This window comes from Rhipicephalus microplus, chromosome X (genome assembly GCF_043290135.1).
Source record: "Rhipicephalus microplus isolate Deutch F79 chromosome X, USDA_Rmic, whole genome shotgun sequence".
NCBI classification, from domain to species: domain Eukaryota; kingdom Metazoa; phylum Arthropoda; class Arachnida; order Ixodida; family Ixodidae; genus Rhipicephalus; species Rhipicephalus microplus.
In genome coordinates, this window is record NC_134710.1 from 330,877,017 (window position 1) to 330,896,944 (window position 19,928).

The window sequence follows — 19,928 nt, forward strand, 5'->3', positions numbered from 1 at the left end:
ATTGTGTGGTGCAAAGAAGCCTGCACTACTTACTCCAGCAGTTAGGACAACGAGCAGAAAACCAGGCCAAGAAAAGTATAGTAGTCATTATTTGTAGCAGTTATGATATGAACGGGAAGAAATTAAAGTGCACAAAAAGGCAACTTGACACCGGTAGGGGCCGAGCTTACAACCTTCAAATAACGCCTCCGATTCTCCACCAATTCACGTATTGCGGTGGTCGTCCTTCCATATACAATATTGGTTATATCTGTGCTTTTTAAACCTGGGAGTGTTTGCACCGGTCGTAGCCATGACGGCGTGTGCGGAACTTTCTCCTGTAGCACTCGAAGAATGTTTACCACGCGTCGAAGCATACAAGTGAAAACAACGCACTGTAGCGGTGTCACAGAACGAGCGCTCAAAAAGAGCGCGCCGCCAACTCCTCGCGACGAAACGCCGGAGTGACGCCGCGAGGTCAACGATAAAAGAAAAAGAAAAAAGAAAACAAGCTCCCCGGGCAGGCTCCTCTCCCCGCGGAAGCGTGGCTTCGCCGACGAACCTCCTCACCCCACAACGGTGGCCGAGCAAGCACTCGATTTTTCTAGAAGGAAAAGGGCGTGGTCATACCGAGTTGAGTCATCCGCCGCGGAGGGCATCCCAACCGTCTCGCCCTCTCCCCAGCCTTCGCTGCGTATCGCACCGACTAAATGACGAGAACCTTCTGGAATCTCGCGCGGAAGGTATTTAATCGAGCGGCCGAGACGAGAGAGCAGGAGAAGACGGAAGTTAGCGCCAGAGCGCGTAGGGTATCCCGTCGTGTAGTCGGCGAAGGTTTTGTCCGTAGAGACAAAGCGGGAGAAGATAATTTCCACCTGAGGGGTGACGACTCGAGCTACAGGCAAGAGTGTGTGTTTACCGCTATCGAGCGAAGACGCGTGGCAACAGCTGCGTGTGTGAGGCCGGCGTGTTTCCGGCGAAGAAGTTTGAAGCTTGGAGAGTGGCCTATTGAAGACGTGAGGTTTCCTGGAAGAGAAACTTCGAGGGCAGCGGAACGACAACAACGCTGGACTTTGAGTGAGTGATTCTCGGAAGAGTATCATCCAGACTTTTGTTCCAAGAACTTTGGACTGAATAGGTTTTCTATCTCTTTAGTCTTTAAGTGTCTTGGCTGTCCAATGCATGCGACTGCATTGTAGTGCGTATTGTTGTCTGTGTCCGTTGTTTAGAGTGTGGCTGATTGTACTGTGTAGTACGTTGTCTGATTGGTGACATATTGTATGCAACTATTGTGGAGTGTGCATTCTTGTGTATTGTTTTCGATCTGCCATTATTGAGAATATAATTTTGTTTGTTTATCAACTCTCGGCTCTGACTTGTTCTTTGGGCCACAGCCGGCGTCCGCTGGCGCGCCAAAAAGGACCACTTCTAAATTGTCCACGCTTTCGTGGTGCGGTTCGGGGGGCCGATACTTCGACCCTTGGAATTAGCCCGGCGATCGCCTCCCTAATTAACGGGACCTGTGTGACAATTAATCTGGCGTCCGCGACACAGGACCTTTTGGTGCACAGTGTGTCCAAAGTAGTGAGAAAGAGCCTCGAGTTGTTGATAGTGCAATCGGAACGATTTTGTGTGTTGCTCAGCGTTCTCGGTAACGAGTGCAGGAGAGTGTTCCGATAGAGTGATTTAGGCAGATACTTTTTACACGCGGCAAGGTTTTATTTGCGAGACAAAATGGATCTCGAAAAGTTATAGCTCTTGGTGAGAAGATGGGTCTTTCTGGCGCCGAACTACGAAAGTGGGTAAGCCAGAAGGAGAAAGAGGCGGTGGAGAGAGATAGGTTGGCAGCTGAGAGAGCCAAGGAAGAAAAAGCAGCTGAGTTGGAACGAGAGAGGTTGGCAGCTGAAAGGGCCAAGGAAGAAAAAGCAGCCGAGTTGGAACGAGAGAGGTTGGCAGCTGAGTGGGCCAAGGAAGAAAAAGCAGCTGAGTTGGAGAGAGAAAGGCTGGTCGCCGAAAGGGCGAGAGAAGAAAGAGAGCAGCAATTGAAGTTGGAGCTGGAGAGAGAAAGACTGGCAGCTGAGAGGGCGAAAGAAGAAAGAGAGGAAAGAGAACGGCAGCGACAGCACGAGATAGAACTCGAGCGGCTCCGTTTGCAACAGCGAAGTGAAACTCCGGTCCAAGCTAGAGTTGAAAGCAGCGAACGGGAGGACCACGGCTTCCGCTTCAACCCAAGCAAGCTGCTCGTGGCGTTTGATGAAAGGAAGGACGACCTTGACGCGTACCTTCACCGATTTGAGACGATTGCGAGGAGCCAGAATACATCAATGGGCAACTGCTTTGAGTACTTGCTTGAGTGGTGAAGCGCTCAGTGTGTACTGTAGGCTGACGCCGACCGACGCAGCCAACTATGCAAAGGTGAAAGCTGCTTTGCTGAAGCGATTTAGATTTACTGTGGAAGGCTTCCGGGACAGATTTCGGACAGGAAAGCCAGCTGATGGTGAGACGGCTACGCAGTATGCCGCCCGACTTTGCCATTATTTCGACAGATGGATTGAACTTTCAGGGACAGCGCAGGAGTACGATGAGCTTAGAGAGCTCCTAATTAGAGAACAATTTCTTACTAGTTGCCACCCAAGCCTGTCGCTGTACTTGAAAGAGAGGAAGGCTGAGTCACTTGAAGGCATGCTCGAATTGGCTGATCAATTCTTGGAAGCACAAGGTGGAACTAATTTGGCCAGGGTCAAGAAGGAGTGTCCTGAAGATTCGAAGAAATCGGCTCCCGAAGAAAAGAAGCGTGCACCGGAGAGCACTCCGCGTTGTTTTCTTTGTAACCGAGTGGGTCATCGCACGAAAAACTGTCGAACGATCTTTACGAGCCCTACGGTAGTAAAATGTTTTAAGTGTGGTCAGACTGGGCACAAAGCAGATGCATGTCGAAACGGAGCGAGTCAAACTCACCAGGTATCCTGTGTGCAAGCAGCACCAAAATCCGTTAATAATGCCGTCACCGACGGATTCGTAGAATTGAAAAATGGGGAGAAAATTCCTATTGTTGGTGCTGTAATGTCAAAACAGTCAACCGGTGTTACGAAGCGAATGCCAACGCTGCCTGGAAAGGTTGCGGGCAAGAAGATTACGGTTCTAAGAGACACCGGTAGCTCCACGGTTATCGTGCGGAGAAATTTGGTACGGGAAAGTGAGTTGACAGGCAGAACGAAACCGGTTTGCCTAATTGACCGTACGGTTCGGATGCTTCCCGAAGCAGAAATTGAGGTTGAAACCCCGTACTTCAGCGGGAAGGTTACTGCTTTATGCATGACGACCCCCCTGTACGACCTCGTCATCGGAAACATCGACGGGGCGCGAGGGCCGAATGATCCAGAACGTCTGGGGGAAGACCCGAAGATAGAGCCCTCGCCAACACAGCGGCCGCGAGATACAGTGGAGGAGTGATGCATCGTCATTTGCACATGTCACTGCCACTGCGCACGTTGTGTGCGCATACCCTTCAGAGGCTATAAAAAGCCTCGCTCCCAATAAACGTTGTTCACTGTTGTACATTCGTGTCTGTACGCTTCAGTGGCGACGAGGCGGTCGAACCGTTGGTCGCGCTGCGACCATGGCTGCGCACGCGGGCCCACCGGGTTTTGATGAGGAGGCGGACAACTGGGAGGCTTACCGGCTACGCTTGGAAGCATACTTCGAGGTTCACGACGTCACGGACGAGAAGAAACGCAGGGCAATTTTGGTCACGGCGTTGAGCACAAAGACAGTGGATTTATTGGCTGCACGATGCGCGCCGGCGAAGATACAGGACCTGAAATACGAAGACGCTGTGAAGTTCCTGGGTGAGCGATTTGCTCCGGCGTGCAACGAAATCGCAGAATCGTACAAGTTCTTCACAAGGAATCAGCTTGCAGGAGAGTCGGTAAATGAATTTCTCGTGGAAATACGAAAGATTGCAAGCAGGTGTAATTTCGGTAGCGCCCTCGACAGGATGCTAAGGGACCGCATTGTTTGCGGCTTGCGCGACGCTAGTGTTCGTCGGCAGCTGTTGGCAAAAGCGGAACTCACGCTGAGGGAGGCGGAAGAGGCAGCGCGTGCAGCAGAGATGACAGCGGCAAACGTGGACCACATGGCCAGCGCGCAAAACACGGACAATGTGCACGCTATGACGATGAAGCGCAGAGGCCAACCAACTAGGCATCCGTCACTACGAGAGTCGGCGAGCAGGGAAGACTGGCGGCACGAAGGGACGTGCCCATGCTGCGGCAAAAGTGGTCATACAGCGGAAAAATGCAAGTTCCGTTCTGTTAAATGCTTCACTTGTAAGAGGCAAGGACACCTAGCCCGTGTGTGCCAGCAGCACCAGTCCCGGCAAAACAAAGTATTCCACTGTGAAAGTCAGTGGTCTGATAATGACGACTACGAACAATTTCTGCTCAACTTGCAAGCGGCATCGGTGAACATGGTCCAGCCAATTTATCGCACCATGGAATGGGATGGCGTGGCTCTCCGAATGCAAGTAGACACCGGTTCCCCCGTGACAATCATCACATGGCCTACCTACACCAAATACCGTCACCTTTGGCCTCGGCTCCAGAAGACTACCTTGCAACTGACTTGTTTCCTCGGTCAACTTCCCGTCAAGGGTCAACTCAATATCTCGGTGACGTACGGCGGGACCACACTGGACGCTACCTTGGTGGTGCTGGGGTGCTCTGGACCGGATCTGTGTGGGCGGGACGTCATCAAAGCCCTCGAACAGCACGGAAGGCAGGTTCTCGCCGTCGGAATGAAGGCTGCCCCAGGTAAGCCATCCTCTACTAAGGACGATTTACAAGTGCAGCAGTTGTTAGACGAGTTTCAGGACTTGTTCTCGGAAGAGCTAGGTTTAATCAAAGGGCCACCCGTTGAGTTACGCTTGCGCGAAGGTGTCGTACCTCGTTTCTTTAAGGCACGTGCCGTGCCTTACGGGATGAGAGAAGCCGTTAGCCAAGAGATAGATCGTCTCGTTCAGACAGGAATCTTGACACCAGTTGCTTGCGCTGACTGGGCAACGCCTCTTGTTCCGGTAGTAAAGAAAAATGGGTCCATACGACTTTTCGGTGACTTCAAAGTAACAGTCAACGCTGCTTGCCACACGGAAAAATATCCGTTGCCCAAAATTCAAGACATCTTTGCTAGCTTAAGTGGAGGCGAAGTGTTCTCTACAATCGATCTAAAGGACGCTTACAGTCAGCTACCTCTAGATGAGAACGCAAAGCAGCTTCTAGTCGTTAACACGCAAAAAGGACTATTCTGCTTCAACCGGCTCCCTTTCGGTGTAGCGTCCGCCCCAGCAATTTTCCAGAGACGCATGGAAGCCATCCTTCAAGGAATACCGGGTGTTCAAGTTTACTTGGATAACGTGGTTGTGGCAGAGAAGCAAGACAACTGCGAAAAATTGCGCGAAGTCTTCCAGAGGTTACGGGACTACGGTGTGAAGCTTCACCCAAGCAAATGCAAAATACGGAAGAAAGAAGTTGAGTATCTTGGGCACCGCATATGCGCAGATGGCCTTTTGCCGAAAGCGGAGAACATTGAAGCAGTATCAGGAATGCCCAGGCCCACATGTGTGGCAGAGCTGCGGCCATTCATCGGCTTTGTGACGTATTACCATGCATTCCTTGGCAACTTGTCCACTGTTCTCGCACCGTTGTATGAACTGTTAAAGAAAAACGCCCGTTGGCAGTGGGGAGCAAGACAAGAGGCCGCTTTCGAAGCAACGAAACGCCTCGTCAAAGGCGCCAAGTTCCTCACGCACTACGATCCGCAAAAGCCCCTCGTGTTAGAAACGGACGCGTCGTCTTACGGCATCGGGGCTGTTTTATACCACCGGGTCAACGGAGAAGCGAAGCCAGTTGGATTTCGGTCGCGCACTTTGACTGCCGCAGAGCGGAATTACGCACAAATTGAGCGTGAAGCGCTGGCAGTTGTCTTTGGGGTGACCAAATTTCGTGAGTACCTACTGGGTAATACTTTCACGCTAATTACAGATCACAAGCCACTTCTGCGACTGCTCAGCCCGGACAAGCCCGTACCTGCTCTGGCAGCGGCACGGATCCAACGTCGGTCTTTATTACTCGGCGGCTACACGTACACGATCGAGTACAAGGCAGGAAAAACCCTTCCGGTAGCTGATGCCCTGAGCCGCCTTCCGGCAAGCTACCAGCACGATGCCAGTACCATGGAGTCCATCAATAACGACGCCCGTGAGTACGTACTTTTTGCTGAGCAACTAGACACCAACCTGATGTCGTCTAGTGATTTGGCCGGGCGACAAAAGCAGATAGCACCCTCAAGCAAGTCGCTGTCTATATTCGCGACGGCTGGCCGAGGAAACTACAGAGATCAAAACCGGACTTACGTCCATTCTTTTTCAAAAAACACGAACTTGTGTGCAGTAATAACATTGTCTACTGGGGCCACCGAGCGATAATTCCGGTTGCCGCCCGGAATTCCGTACTACGCATGCTGCACGAGACTCATCAAGGGATGACGTCGATGAAGAAGTTGGCGCGCTCCATATTTTGGTATCCTGGGCTGGATCGGGACATTGAACGTGTGGTAAACACTTGCCCTGTATGTGTGCAGTGTAGCAGCATGCCACCTGCCAAGGAGCCTGTGCCATGGCCGGAAACCAAGGAAAAATGGTCAAGGGTGCACGTAGACTATGCCGGCCCGGTTGACGGACATATGTTGCTCATCGCGGTTGATTCGCACATGAAGTGGATAGAGGTGAGCCCAGTGAAGATAGCCAGCGCGGGACGGACTATCGAAGCCTTACAATCAATGTTTAGTAGGTTTGGCCTGCCCCGATTCGTGGTTTCCGATAACGGGCCACAGTTCACTAGCGCGCAGTTTCAGTCGTTCGTGAATGAAAACGGAATTCGCCACTTTCGCACCACGCCTTATCATCCGCAGTCCAACGGTTTAGCAGAGAGGGCAGTGCGAACGATTAAACTGGGACTGCGCAAGAACGCTAGAGGCACACTGCAAGGCCGATTAGACCAAATTCTGTTACAGTATCGCCGCACCCCTCTGCCCAGCGGGAAAACGCCAGCGTTCATGCTGCTGGGTTTTGAGCCTCGATGCAAGTTGGATAACATCGTGTCATGTCGACCATTTTCTCACGCAGATACGGAGCACCCCGGAACCACTCGCCAAGTTGGAGACTCTGTTTGGTACAGGAACTACGGGACAGGAGCCAGGTGCAAGGCTGGCGTCGTACAGACCCCCGAAGGCCACCGCATGGTAACCATCAAGGCCGCAGACGGCGAACATCATCGCCGGCATTATGACCAGTTGAGAGGAAGAGAAACCGACAGCACGGGACTCGCTGCCGGTGAAGCAGAAGTCAAGCAAGAGCCCGGGGTTGAGGCACCGCAGACGGAAGCTGGCGAAACTGGTGCACCACTGACCTCAAGAGAACCCCAGAGCCCAGGTGCGCCAGACACAGACAGCCGACCAAATACGCATGATAACCAGGTTGGAAATGACGCCAGCGGCGCGCAATCTGATGGCAATAAAGAGTTCGATCCTGGCGAAACCATGTTACGCAGGTCCACCAGAAACCGACGACCGCCGGATCGCTACCAGCCTTAAGGGGAAAGAAGGCTGATGCATCGTCATTTGCACATGTCACTGCCACTGCGCACGTTGTGTGCGCATACCCTTCAGAGGCTATAAAAAGCCTCGCTCCCAATAAACGTTGTTCACTGTTGTACATTCGTGTCTGTACGCTTCAAGGAGCATCCCGTGACGGATCTCACTAGAGCCCAAGGTGAAGCCGCAGCGCAAGAGACAGTGAATGAGAAGTTGATCGTGTTGAATGAGTTCACAGGCCGAGCAACTGGACTTACGGCGACACGAACTCAACCGACCGACAGTGTAAAGGAGACGGAGTTGGCCAGCCAGGCCAAATGTCAAGACATGAAAAAGCGGGTGAATAACCGGACAGGATCGGTTGAGCGTCATGACCCGTTAGCAGTGTCGGAAGTGACAATGATGGCTGAGACGCCGCCTCAGATATCGTCGTTGGAAAGGGCTCGCCGAAAAAGAACGTGGAAACACAAGAAGAGATCGAGCGAGCACCGCAAGAGAGGGCGCAAGCGCTGCTCGGAATGCACCGGATAGGTGTCGAGGTCGAATCAGAATGTGTTTGGCAGGGCTGAGTGCCATATGTTGTGTTAATGTTCTTGTTGTCCTGTGTCACAACTGTATGTTGAGCGAGTCAAAATGTTTGTTACGGTGATGTGATGTATAGTATTGTATAATTGTTGTAATGAGAGAACTTTGTACATTTGTATTGTTTGGAATATGTGATGGAGTGTTGCATTCATGTACCTGTGGCTATACTTCATGTGTCGTGGAATTGAATTACAATGTGCAGTTGTATTGAGTGATCTATTGTGAATGTGAAGTGTCATGAGCGCCGGATTGTGTTAGTCTGTGAGAGTGTGTGGTGACTGTTCGCGCTCGTTTGTGTGGTTTTGAATATTATGAGATAATATTCTTAAAGTGGGGGGCAGTGTCACAGAACGAGCGCTCAAAAAGAGCGCGCCGCCAACTCCTCGCGACGAAACGCCGGAGTGACGCCGCGAGGTCAACGATAAAAGAAAAAGAAAAAAGAAAACAAGCTCCCCGGGCACGCTCCCTCTCCCCGCGGAAGCGTGGCTTCGCCGACGAACCTCCTCACCCCACAACGGCGGCCGAGCAAGCACTCGATTTTTCTAGAAGGAAAGGGGCGTGGTCATACCGAGTTGAGTCATCCGCCGCGGAGGGCATCCCAACCGTCTCGCCCTCTCCCCAGCCTTCGCTGCGTATCGCACCGACGAAATGACGAGAACCTTCTGGAATCTCGCGCGGAAGGTATTTAATCGAGCGGCCGAGACGAGAGAGCAGGAGAAGACGGAAGTTAGCGCCAGAGCGCGTAGGGTATCCCGCCGTGTAGTCGGCGAAGGTTTTGTCCGTAGAGACAAAGCGGGAGAAGATGATTTCCACCTGAGGGGTGACGACTCGAGCTACAGGCAAGAGTGTGTGTTTACCGCTATCGAGCGAAGACGCGTGGCAACAGCTGCGTGTGTGAGGCCGGCGTGTTTCCGGCGAAGTTTGAAGCTTGGAGAGTGGCCTATTGAAGACGTGAGGTTTCCTGGAAGGGAAACTTCGAGGGCAGCGGAACGACAACAACGCTGGACTTTGAGTGAGTGATTCTCGGAAGAGTATCATCCAGACTTTTGTTCCAAGAACTTTGGACTGAATAGGTTTTCTATCTCTTTAGTCTTTAAGTGTCTTGGCTGTCCAATGCATGCGACTGCATTGTAGTGCGTATTGTTGTCTGTGTCCGTTGTTTAGAGTGTGGCTGATTGTACTGTGTAGTACGTTGTCTGATTGGTGACATATTGTATGCAACTATTGTGGAGTGTGCATTCTTGTGTATTGTTTTCGATCTGCCATTATTGAGAATATAATTTTGTTTGTTTATCAACTCTCGGCTCTGACTTGTTCTTTGGCCACAGCCGGCGTCCGCTGGCGCGCCAAAAAGGACCACTTCTAAATTGTCCACGCTTTCGTGGTGCGGTTCGGGGGGCCGATACTTCGACCCTTGGAATTAGCCCGGCGATCGCCTCCCTAATTAACGGGACCTGTGTGACAAGCGGAAGCTATCAGCGTTAAAAACAGTTCTGAAGGTCTGCCAGCCAGCACGTGCAATATATATCTCGGTGCTCGCACTGTGACTAGAGAAGAGACATGTGTAATTAGGAGCACATTGTTTGGTCCTGTGATGCTCTTCCTACTCTTGATATGCTTCACTCAACAGCTGTTAAGCTTCATCGCTTTGTGTATCTGCAACACAATGACACTATATATATCTAAAGATCGGTGATTACGCAGAGAAGGAGCAAGGGCTTTTTCTTATGGGATATACTTAGAATTGCTTCATCACTCTGCTGGTAAATGTGCTCCTTAATGAATGCTCTGAGCATTTACATTGTATTTCTCTAGTGCGTGCTGCGAAATTTGCGCGAGTTTGATGTATCGTGTTTACTTGGTCATAAATTTGAGAATAAAACATGTCATGCCTCTCTCCATATCGCACAATCACAACAAGAAGCAAACAAACTACTTTTCTCTTTCTTGGAGATACTTTGACAACAGATGAGGTCTTCGGTTATAGGAGCGTAGAAGAAATGCCCCTCCAAGCTCCGCCAACATTTCTAGGAAGACCTTGAGGATGGGTTAGTTTATTAGGTGAATAAATCTTGCATGTACAGACAGCATAAGATGAAGAGCGGTATCGAATTTGCTTGTTGGCAGACAATACAGTGCTGCTTTTGAAAACATAGAACGCGGTTGCAGCCATGGCAGAAGACCACTACTCAAGTGCGGAAAGAAAGAACCAATTTTTAGTCTCATGATTGTTTGGCAGCCTCCAACCGTGACATTATTTTTTATCTGTTCTTCAAAGGTCTGTTCTTAGATGTCTATGAATATTTCGTGTCATATCTACTGGCAGGTTTGTTATTAACGCTGCACTCCCGTGATGTGATGCTGTGAGCGAGGCGGCCCCTCCCAATGTACACCCGTGTGCTCTGCATGACACCAGGAGTCAAAACCTATGTTGAGTATTGCCATCAACCCTTCCACATATGTCGTCGCAATGTATCTAATTTATGGGCTTTGAATGCGTTATCTGCTCGTGAATAAGCTGATAATAAGTCAAAATGTACGATAAGCCAGAAGTGCTCACGCATATAACTTTACGCAGCTCTGGTAATCAAACTTAGAGATAAGTAAAATTTCTGCTGTTTTTCATGTGGGAACCACAATATGATTATGAGGTACATTGTAGTTAGTGAAGGCCTCCGGAAATGTCAGTTCGGTTCATTTGTAGCTCTTTAACGTGTACTTAACATAACTACAGGGACCTCTAGAATTTCGCCTCTGTTGTAGGTCAGTGTGTAGGATTTGCATTCCTCGCGCGCTCCTAGCGGTACCTTCTTTGTTGACTATAGACACTGCATTATTCGGCCAGTATTGCTGTTCATCGTCTCAGTCACGCTACATAAGGTGGTTGAACGCCCCCCCCCCCCCGCCTTTTACCTCAAAAATTGATTCTGGCTACGCCCAAGCTGACAGACAAACATTAAGCCAGACGGGTGCACCCTAGAGTAATGTCAGCAGATGATGAAGGACTACGTTTTAATGCATGTACACCTTGAAGATCAGATGTCCATAGAACAGTATAGGGAAGGCCTAATTGAGTGTTTCACTTCCGATGAAATAAGAAATTTTGGACGATGTCCTACAGCCTTTTTTATAAACAATAAATTGTTGGATCATCAAAGGCTGAACAGGTGACGTGACATGAAAAATATTTAAGCAACAAAGCACGTCTTGCAAACGCTTCAAATGGGGTTGTACACGAACTGGTTACAAGCTACAAGCTCTCGTTAGATTTGCGCATAAACCTTTCAGCCTTGAAAACTTTACTGGGCTTCACGCGCTAATGCGAAATTGTAGGATACCGTGAGTCAGAAGACAAATCGCGTTACTTTCAGTACACAAGCCCCAAATTAAAGGCACACGTGTAAAGCTAGACCTGGAGCCAATCGTAGTGTGTTTCTAATGAATGCACAAAAGGTCCCGCACTCTCCGAAATAAAACTGTTGAAAGATCACCTCGTATGTCTCCTCGTGCCTTGCGGCTGTCTGTGTCTCAGTAGTAGAACGTTCTACACGGTAAGCCTTCACGACAGCACCAGCAAGCTCGCAATTTTTAAACTCTCTATCTTAGTCAACCTTCAGCGTATAAATAATATTCACCTTTGTCGAGCGAAAAGCTGAAGTCATTAGTACCAGTGCTGCGTACACGTGTAAGCTTAAGAGCAAGCTCGTGTCTGTCACTCTAGACGCATGTCTTACTCGTCATTACGCAAGCTTCCGTTGAACCCTCTATTTTTATCAGGGCATCAACCGGCCTTAATATCAGGGCATCAACCTTGGAGAAATTTCTGGTCTTGAGCCGGTGGCCAAAGCGTAGCTCCAGGCGTTAGCCACGACCGTGACAAGTACCGGACGTGACCGTTGCACCACCGACATTCGGTGGTTGCGATTTCGGACACATCACGCGCCCGTTCTGGATGCGGCCCTGTCTTGCTCTCTCACACCATTTGGTGATGGGCGCTACTACGCAGCTTGCTCTCAACGCATTTGCCTCTCTCGCCTGTGTACTTTGTTGCATGACCACTCAGAAGGAGTGTTGAAATGGCTTGCACCATTTCGTAAGGATGCTCTATCTTTGATTCTCTTCTTCCTCGAAGCACCCCCCTTTTTTTTTCTTTTTTTAGCTTCTTGAAGAATGCACAAACCGAGTGAGAACAGCGAGCCGTCTTCCGAAGACGTCTACCTGTTGACATAGGGATTTCATAAACGTTTTGCTGTCTTGCAGAACACAGTGTTCGGAATACACCGACTGAATATGCGAAAAGAGGATAATCTATTGACCCGTGTTGCGAAATGTATCGGAGCGTTGCTACTGCAGAATCAAGATGTCTCGCCTTAGATCACGGCCGCTGTCCCGAGTATATGTGTACACGCGCGTATGTGCATTTTCACTTTACTTTTATTTATTCGACGGAGGGACTTGGAGTGGGCGTGGCTTCATCCTTCTTTATCTGCAAAGACTCTGATGCAAGAACATCGGCTAGTAATGCTATGGTTGGCATGGCGAATGACCGTCATTTCCTTCGATTCGGTGCCACTTTTTGGACGCACTAGCCGATGTGTGGAAAAAACATTGAGCAAGCATGCAGTTGCTTCTTATTATAGACCCCCCCCCCCCCCTTTCTTTTTTTATTCAGAGTTTCGGAAGCAAATCGGCGCTACACCATTTTGAGCTCTAACGAAATCATTTTGCAACGACGCGAGGGTTTTCTAGATGCCTTGAAATTTATTTATTTTTCGTGAATACAATTTTCTTTCCATTTTTCTTTCTTTCTTTTTTTTCTTTCTTTTTTCTTTAAATTTTTACGTAGGTGCACTTATCTTCTTTTCATCCTTTTCACGCTGCCTTCATCATGCAACCAATTTAATGAGTGTTCTACGTTCGTGCAATTTTTTTTGTGGTAAATGAGTCATCAATTTTCGTGTAGGGGCTCGATATCAGCCATTGTGCTGAACTTTTTGTTCTTGTCGAATCAATAAGCATTGCTGCAGAAGAACATTTTATCCATTAGCATTAGCGCTGCGAATAGTTTACGCGTCAAAAGCTGGCTGGGTGCAGCAAGGACAGAAAAGCGGAATGATAAGGAAGGGAGGGGGGTGTGGTAATCATGCACAGTGAACTAACCATTAGGCGATCTACAAAGCGCAAAAAAAAGTCAGATACGCATAAATATAAATGAAGATGGGGTTTGGTGGCAGAAATTAGTTGTATACTGACAAAAGCAATGTTCAAAACATGCGAAAAACTTGATTTTGTGAAAAGTGGTGCAACAGGCAATGCACATATTTAACTTGGCTTCGCCCCTTTCTTGTTTGATGACATTATTCGTGTAGCTGGCGTGTAAGGTTCCAATAACAATTTTAAAAGGTTCTTTTTTTTTACTTGAAGCAATGACCCCTTTATTTCTTTCAATGCCGGTGCAAACGCGTGCTTCTGAATGGGAACCATTGGTCCGCCTTATTTCAAGAAGTGGCCTTGATGTGACGCTGCATGAGAAGTAGCGCTGCTTTCATCACACGTGCTTCCGAGCGCCTGCCCCGGAGATGTGATAGACGCCTTTCCCACTTCAATATTATACGTCAGCCAGATTTGTTCCTTTGTGCTGCTTCTTTGTGGCTCGAAACAACGCCGCGGCCGCGTGACGCTTCCTCATTGGTTGCCAATTTGCGCCACGAATGGTGACACGCTATCCCAAAACACCGTATCCTTTACGGAGCCAGCGTGACCACCAATATCGTGAGCACGAGTAACGCAATACGCCACCCCACTTATATCCACGGAGTGAATGATGATGAGTGGGGTGAAGCTTCGCGGGCTCTCAGCTCAGCCGTCCGTCCTTCCGTCCGTCTGTGCGTCTGTCTGTTTATATCTCTGTCTGTCTGTCCGCCATCTTATCAAACTCCTACCAAACTAAATCACACGCAACACGCGTCCACGCCATTCTGATGCATTCTTAAAAGTACTGTAATTGTGACCCTCGCAAGCTGCCTCGTCTACATTTTTTGTTTTGCTGCGCTAGATCAAGCCCCGTGATCTAACCAGCCGGCCATAGATTCAACATGGTGGTGAAGGCGTCGGCGGTGGCTCGCATTAGCTCAAATCGCAAACTACCTGCGCTGAACGGCGAAGCTTGAAGGCCTAAACAAGGACGCGTTCATCGAGAGCTTGGTTTGGATTACGATCGCCGACAACTCTGCAATTAGGCGGGGCAGCAGGGCAGCGACAGTGCGTTGGCATGCCCCAACATGTCTCACGTTTTTTTTTACAGCCAGCTGAATCCGCCACCACTACTGTCGGTGCATTCGCTCGTGTCTTTTCTACTGGCTTCTCTCCCATAACAACGTCAAAAAATATGACAACTATTTCTTTCTCACTAATTTGCATTAATAACTAGAATTTGGTACAAAATTCATTCTCAAGATAGCCACATCAGCGGCGGCGGGATTGGGCAGAACGAATGTGAATATCTTTGAGGCACATGGAAGTAGTTTTCCGGCCACTGTGGAGCTTTCGTTCTCCCTTCACTCCTCAAGTGTAAATGCGCCCTTAACGTCTGCTGACACATTTTGAAAGTGTTCAGAAGAAAAGCCTTTAGATTTCCCACCTTTGTCTTCCCTAAAGACTGTGAAAAAATAAAATGTTAAACTGCAAAACAAACAAACAAAGACAGAAATAATAAGCGAGGGTAATGTTAAAACTTGTCGAGAGTGGTCTTATCTCAGCGACGAGAAGATTTCACTTATGGCTAGCGTATAAAAAAACGGGGAACTGAATTCAAATAAAAAATAGCACCTTCAAGCAGCTGAAATTAAGAACAACGACTATATAAAAGTGAAACCTTCGAGACCCTCAAACGCTAACACCAAAGACGCTTCATCACGTACCATGGCGATGGAAAAGAATACTTAAAGTGTATGTTATTTTTTTTACCCCGGGGACTTGCGCGAAATGAAGTCAAGCGGCAATCCTGATAAGGCATTAACGTATTAAAACGAGGCAAAAAAAGAGACGTAATAGGATGTGAACGAAATATGCTTTCCACTTTGAGTAACTCGTTCCGGGAGCTCGAGTGTGTAGGCTGTGTCGAAGCGCATTGATGGGGCGGTGTGCTTCGATAATGATCTGAGCCACTTGCATGAATCTTTCTTCTTCGAGCCGAGCACTTCAGTCCGAGGTTCACTGGTTGTGCTACTCTGCTGCGCTGAAGTCGGGAAGAGTACTCGAGAGGAGGAAGACGTGCCGCGTGTGTGCAGTTCGTATACACTCGCGTCTTTCTTTTTTTTTACTCGCCTGTAGAGCGTGCTTAGCCTCATTAAAACTCTTGCTGCGGGAGAGCAATGCTTAGGTGAGTGGACTGCTTGAAGCACTCTACTAGATTAGGTCTTACTTTTTACATAAAAATGTTGCGAGAATTAGTAAAAAGTATTCGTGTCCTTACAATAATTTTTCTTGACACAATCAAAAAGAAAACCTCGTTCTTTGTAGAGCACACTTCGTTAGCTTTATTGTTTGCCGAGGAGACACATCGTCGCCTCCAAATCGATGCTACTATCATTTAGGTGCGGCTCGCGGTGGTGAGTGGGTGAAGACATCAGCACCAGCAGGCTCGTTCTGTGACATGATGCCGGACAGTGGGCGCAAGTGGTGGTCTGACCGAAGCTCCAGAGGGTGGAGCGTTGTGCGAGAGGACCGAGCATAGAGTTTCCTAAATATACACTAGAGGAAACTCTGGCACTAAAGTCTATGGGAGCTGCAAGGAAAGGTTCTTCAGCGAGCACGGGAATGATGAGTAGTACACGGATTGGTATAATCTTCGTACTTCTAGCTCCGTGTGTATTCGTGCGGCTTGAAGCTGTTTTTTCGCGAAACAAAAATCAGCATATGTGCAGCGGTTGCGCTTCATCACCTTATTCTTTTAGGCTTACCATTTCAAATCGTGTCACGAAGTTCAAAATGGTTCGTTGTTTCTCTCGAAACAAAACCGAAACACAACTATAAACGAAGCCACAAGTGCAATTCACTGCCCGCAAGTGCGTAGGCAAGTCCGTGTACTACCCATGATTTCCATGGTTGCTGAACGATCGCAGCACCAGAGCCGCCTCTAGTTAATTTTAGAAAACTCCATGGGATGAAAGACCAAAGATCTATTGATTGATATGTGGGGTTTAACGTTCCAAAATCACCGTAAAGACGCCATAGTGGAGGGCTCTGGAGATTTCGACCACCTGGGGTTCTTTAACGTGCACCCAAATCTGAACACATGGGCCTACAACATTTCCGCCTGCGTCGGAAATGCAGCCGCCGCAGCCGGGATTCAATCCCGTGACCTGCGGCTTAGCAGCCGAGTACTTTAGCCACTAGACCACCGCGGCGATATATATTATATACATACTGGATGTAGTATCTGTCATATTTGATAATGTGTTGGTGCTCGTGTTGAAAACATCGGGCATGTTCGTGATTCTTAGCACTCGCGACATTTCTATTGGGATTTCCCCACGAAACATTGCATCACACTTTGTACAGTTGTTGCACGAAAGTTCTGCCCAGTGCGCAAGCGTCAAATATTGTTCAATCGATGAAGAATTTTGCACAGAGTACAAGTCCCGAAAGGAAGTTTGGTTTTCCTTCGTTCACCTTATTTGGTGCTCATACTTGTCTCCCAGGTAACGGCCTGTGGGGCCCTAGTGCTACTCGTGGTGTAAACTTAAATAGAATAAAATGAATGCTTAGCAAGTAGGTCCTTTCCAAACACTTTGACGCTGGAGCTAGCCCTTTCTTATATACTTTATTATAATCACTATGCTAGAAGTGGTAGTGGCTTCGGAACAGTAGCAGCGTGGACGGGTACACGGGTGGCGTCACAGCAGCAACGAGGCAGGATATATATATGTATATATATATATATATATATATATATATATATATATATATATATATATATATATATATATATATATATATTTATATATATATATACACAACAACCTTGGCAAACGTTACTAGGGAAACGTCTACTCCAGGCCAGGGAAGGAAACCCCTTCTCCGCCTACGCCAGTGGATCAAATTTTTTCATTATAAAAAATTCGAAACTGCCTGAATGGCTGAACCTGAAAATAGGTTAAAAGTAAGTCACATACTGAACTGTCTGAAAGCAAATGCCGCTCGCAAGCGGGGGGTTCTTTTCCTCAGCACCAGTGGCTCATACCAATAATAAATGTCAGAGAATAGCTACAGTCGAAGGACAATTGTCTTCTTTTTCACGTGGTGAGAAAGAGAGGTGCATAGACTCACACAGCATAAGTCCGTTAAAATTTGTTAATCCTATTTTGTTTGATGATGTGATGCGCCCATACACGCCCACGCTCACATGCCCACACGCACGCATTATAAGTCCTTTGGGCCAAACATTCAGTTAAATACCCTTAGAAGTGCGAAAAAGCAGATCAAATTAAGAAAGATTTCAACTCATATGACCACACACGGTAAGGCACCTGCTCAAAAAGAAGAAAGAGCAAAGAGGGAAATGCTGTCGTAGCACTTTACCATCGAACAGCCTCACGACGCAAATGATCTTGTGCTGGGCAGTCTTCGAAAGCTTTAGTGCATGGTCTAGGAGAGCATGAACTCCTGCGATCAGACAAAAAAGAAATAGTGTCAGCTTAAACAAAAGTAGAAACATTTTACACAGAAAGAGTGAAACATACGCTAATATATACTAAGTAAAGAACTGAACGAAGAGGGCCATGGCGTAGACAGTGACTGCCGTTCTCTGACCGTATTGACATAAGGTATGCACAGAGCCGAGAACATTTTCCCAATAGCTTGCACCTTGTCTATAGCTCGCTTACTTTAGCAAATGTAGACACTTAATCGCTAACGTTTGCTTCATCTTTACATAAGTATTTCAGTGACTGTCAAGCAAGTGTATCTCTTAAGAGCAGGCGCACACGTGCGCACATGCGGCGTTATGCGCGCTGAAACGGTGGTACAAACACTGGCCACTCAGTCAGAGCTTGAATAGAACGCTTTCTACCTAGAAAATGATTAATATATATCCCAACCGCACCCGTGAAGGTTAGGAGCGCAAACGCTTTCGTTCGCAGTGTCATGGGTTGCTAGAGTGAGCATGATTTGTATAGCTCTGAGAGAAGAGTGGGTCCAAAGCCCCAGTGGCCTACATCGAGCCCGTCGCAAACCTCTCACGATGAAGCCTGGCAAAGTTTGACCGGAACGGAAGGAGGTTCATCGGTTTCCAAGTTATAGCGCAAACGGTGTGCGTAATTACCACCGTGTGGTCGGAGGTGTACGGCCAAGTTTAAGAGATATATCTGCTCTCACCGGACATCCGAAACTGTCGTTCCGTATCGGCGTCGATAAGACCTTCGTCGAGAGCCACCTTGGCGCCGTACTGGAGCACCTTGACAACTTGCTCCTGCTCCTCAAGTAGGCTTGATGATTCGTCCACGGCCGCTGTCGCCAGCCCTCGCCGGAGGACACTGGCATCCGCCTTGCATGTCCTGCGTCAGAAAGCATTCACGTCACGTTCCGAGTACTTCAACCAAGGTTTAAACGTGGTCATCGCTGCGGGGCTACAGTACACGACGCCGAACTCGGCAGCGCCTTGGCGTAGCTACTCGGCTACCGCGGTGGGTGTGCCTGTGTTGGAGAGAAAATTAAACTTTAATTCAGAACCTTTTCTTTCACACCTGGGCATCTTCTTTATTCTAGGTAGTCATGCTTGCTGGCAACTCACAGGCCCTTTCCACCAGCCGGAGCTGGGTACTTACTTACTAGGACGCATTACGCATAATAATGTTCGCGATATAATATTTTCAGCCAATCACGATGTTGGTCATTTTTTAAGCACCCAGGAAAGATAACTTTCGTTTTTTTTTTCGGCCCCAGGTTCTCATAGTTTAGTGACGTCAGCAGCCTCCCACTGGTAATCTCTATTTCGTTGCACGCCCTGCTCGTGAATAGGTGGAATGTTTAAATTGTTTCGGTATTCCCATAGCTAATGAATCCTTTGATACACCACTACCTTTATCATTTCGGTCTCCAGTTTCTTTTGACGTTACTTAAAATTTATATTTAGTTTTCATATTCACCACAAAAAGCTTTTCGTAGTCCTGTTTTTTTACGCAGACCCATCATTTTTATTAAATAACGACAACGTTGTTCGCAAGGTAGCCTGGGAAGCAGTTCTCGAGACAACGACCAGATAGCACACGCACACTGTAGGACGTAGCGCATTGAAGAACACTTGAATGTAGCCACTTCAAATCACTTTGTAGTTCGAGAAATGTTTTTTCTTGCACAATATATAACAAACACCAACGTTGCAAAGTTAAAAAAATAGTAGTAGGTTCCAACCCCACTGCGATTTTGGCTAAAATGTATTCGTATGTGTTTATACAATAAATACCAAATATAATTTCATGTAAGAAGTAAGCAAAAGGGACAACAATTCTTGCCTGGCCATGGACAATATAGTCACAGACAAAAACCAAACTTCTGTAAAAGTAAGTTGTACTATAATTAAGCTTTTTTTGTCATTAATATGCCATACTAGTCACAGTAAAAGTTACTTCAAGTACTTCCGAACCACTGATATTTAACTTCCGTTAAGTGTACACAGCACTTAAGTCAGAGTGTTTCAAGTATCAGCTCTAAAGGGC

At 48.0% G+C, this 19,928-nt stretch overlaps 1 protein-coding gene across 1 annotated transcript in view; it reads right to left on the minus strand.

Moving 5' to 3' along the window:
* Positions 1-19,928, minus strand: part of LOC142776281 (protein qui-1-like) — a 316,351-nt gene that overhangs the window by 132,220 nt on the left and 164,203 nt on the right. The window contains exons 4-5 of the mRNA XM_075879661.1: positions 18,589-18,767; positions 17,794-17,877 (exon numbers count right to left, since the gene is read on the minus strand). Coding sequence (XP_075735776.1) covers positions 17,794-17,877; positions 18,589-18,767 — 263 coding nt within the window. The remainder of the gene's footprint in view (positions 1-17,793; positions 17,878-18,588; positions 18,768-19,928) is intronic.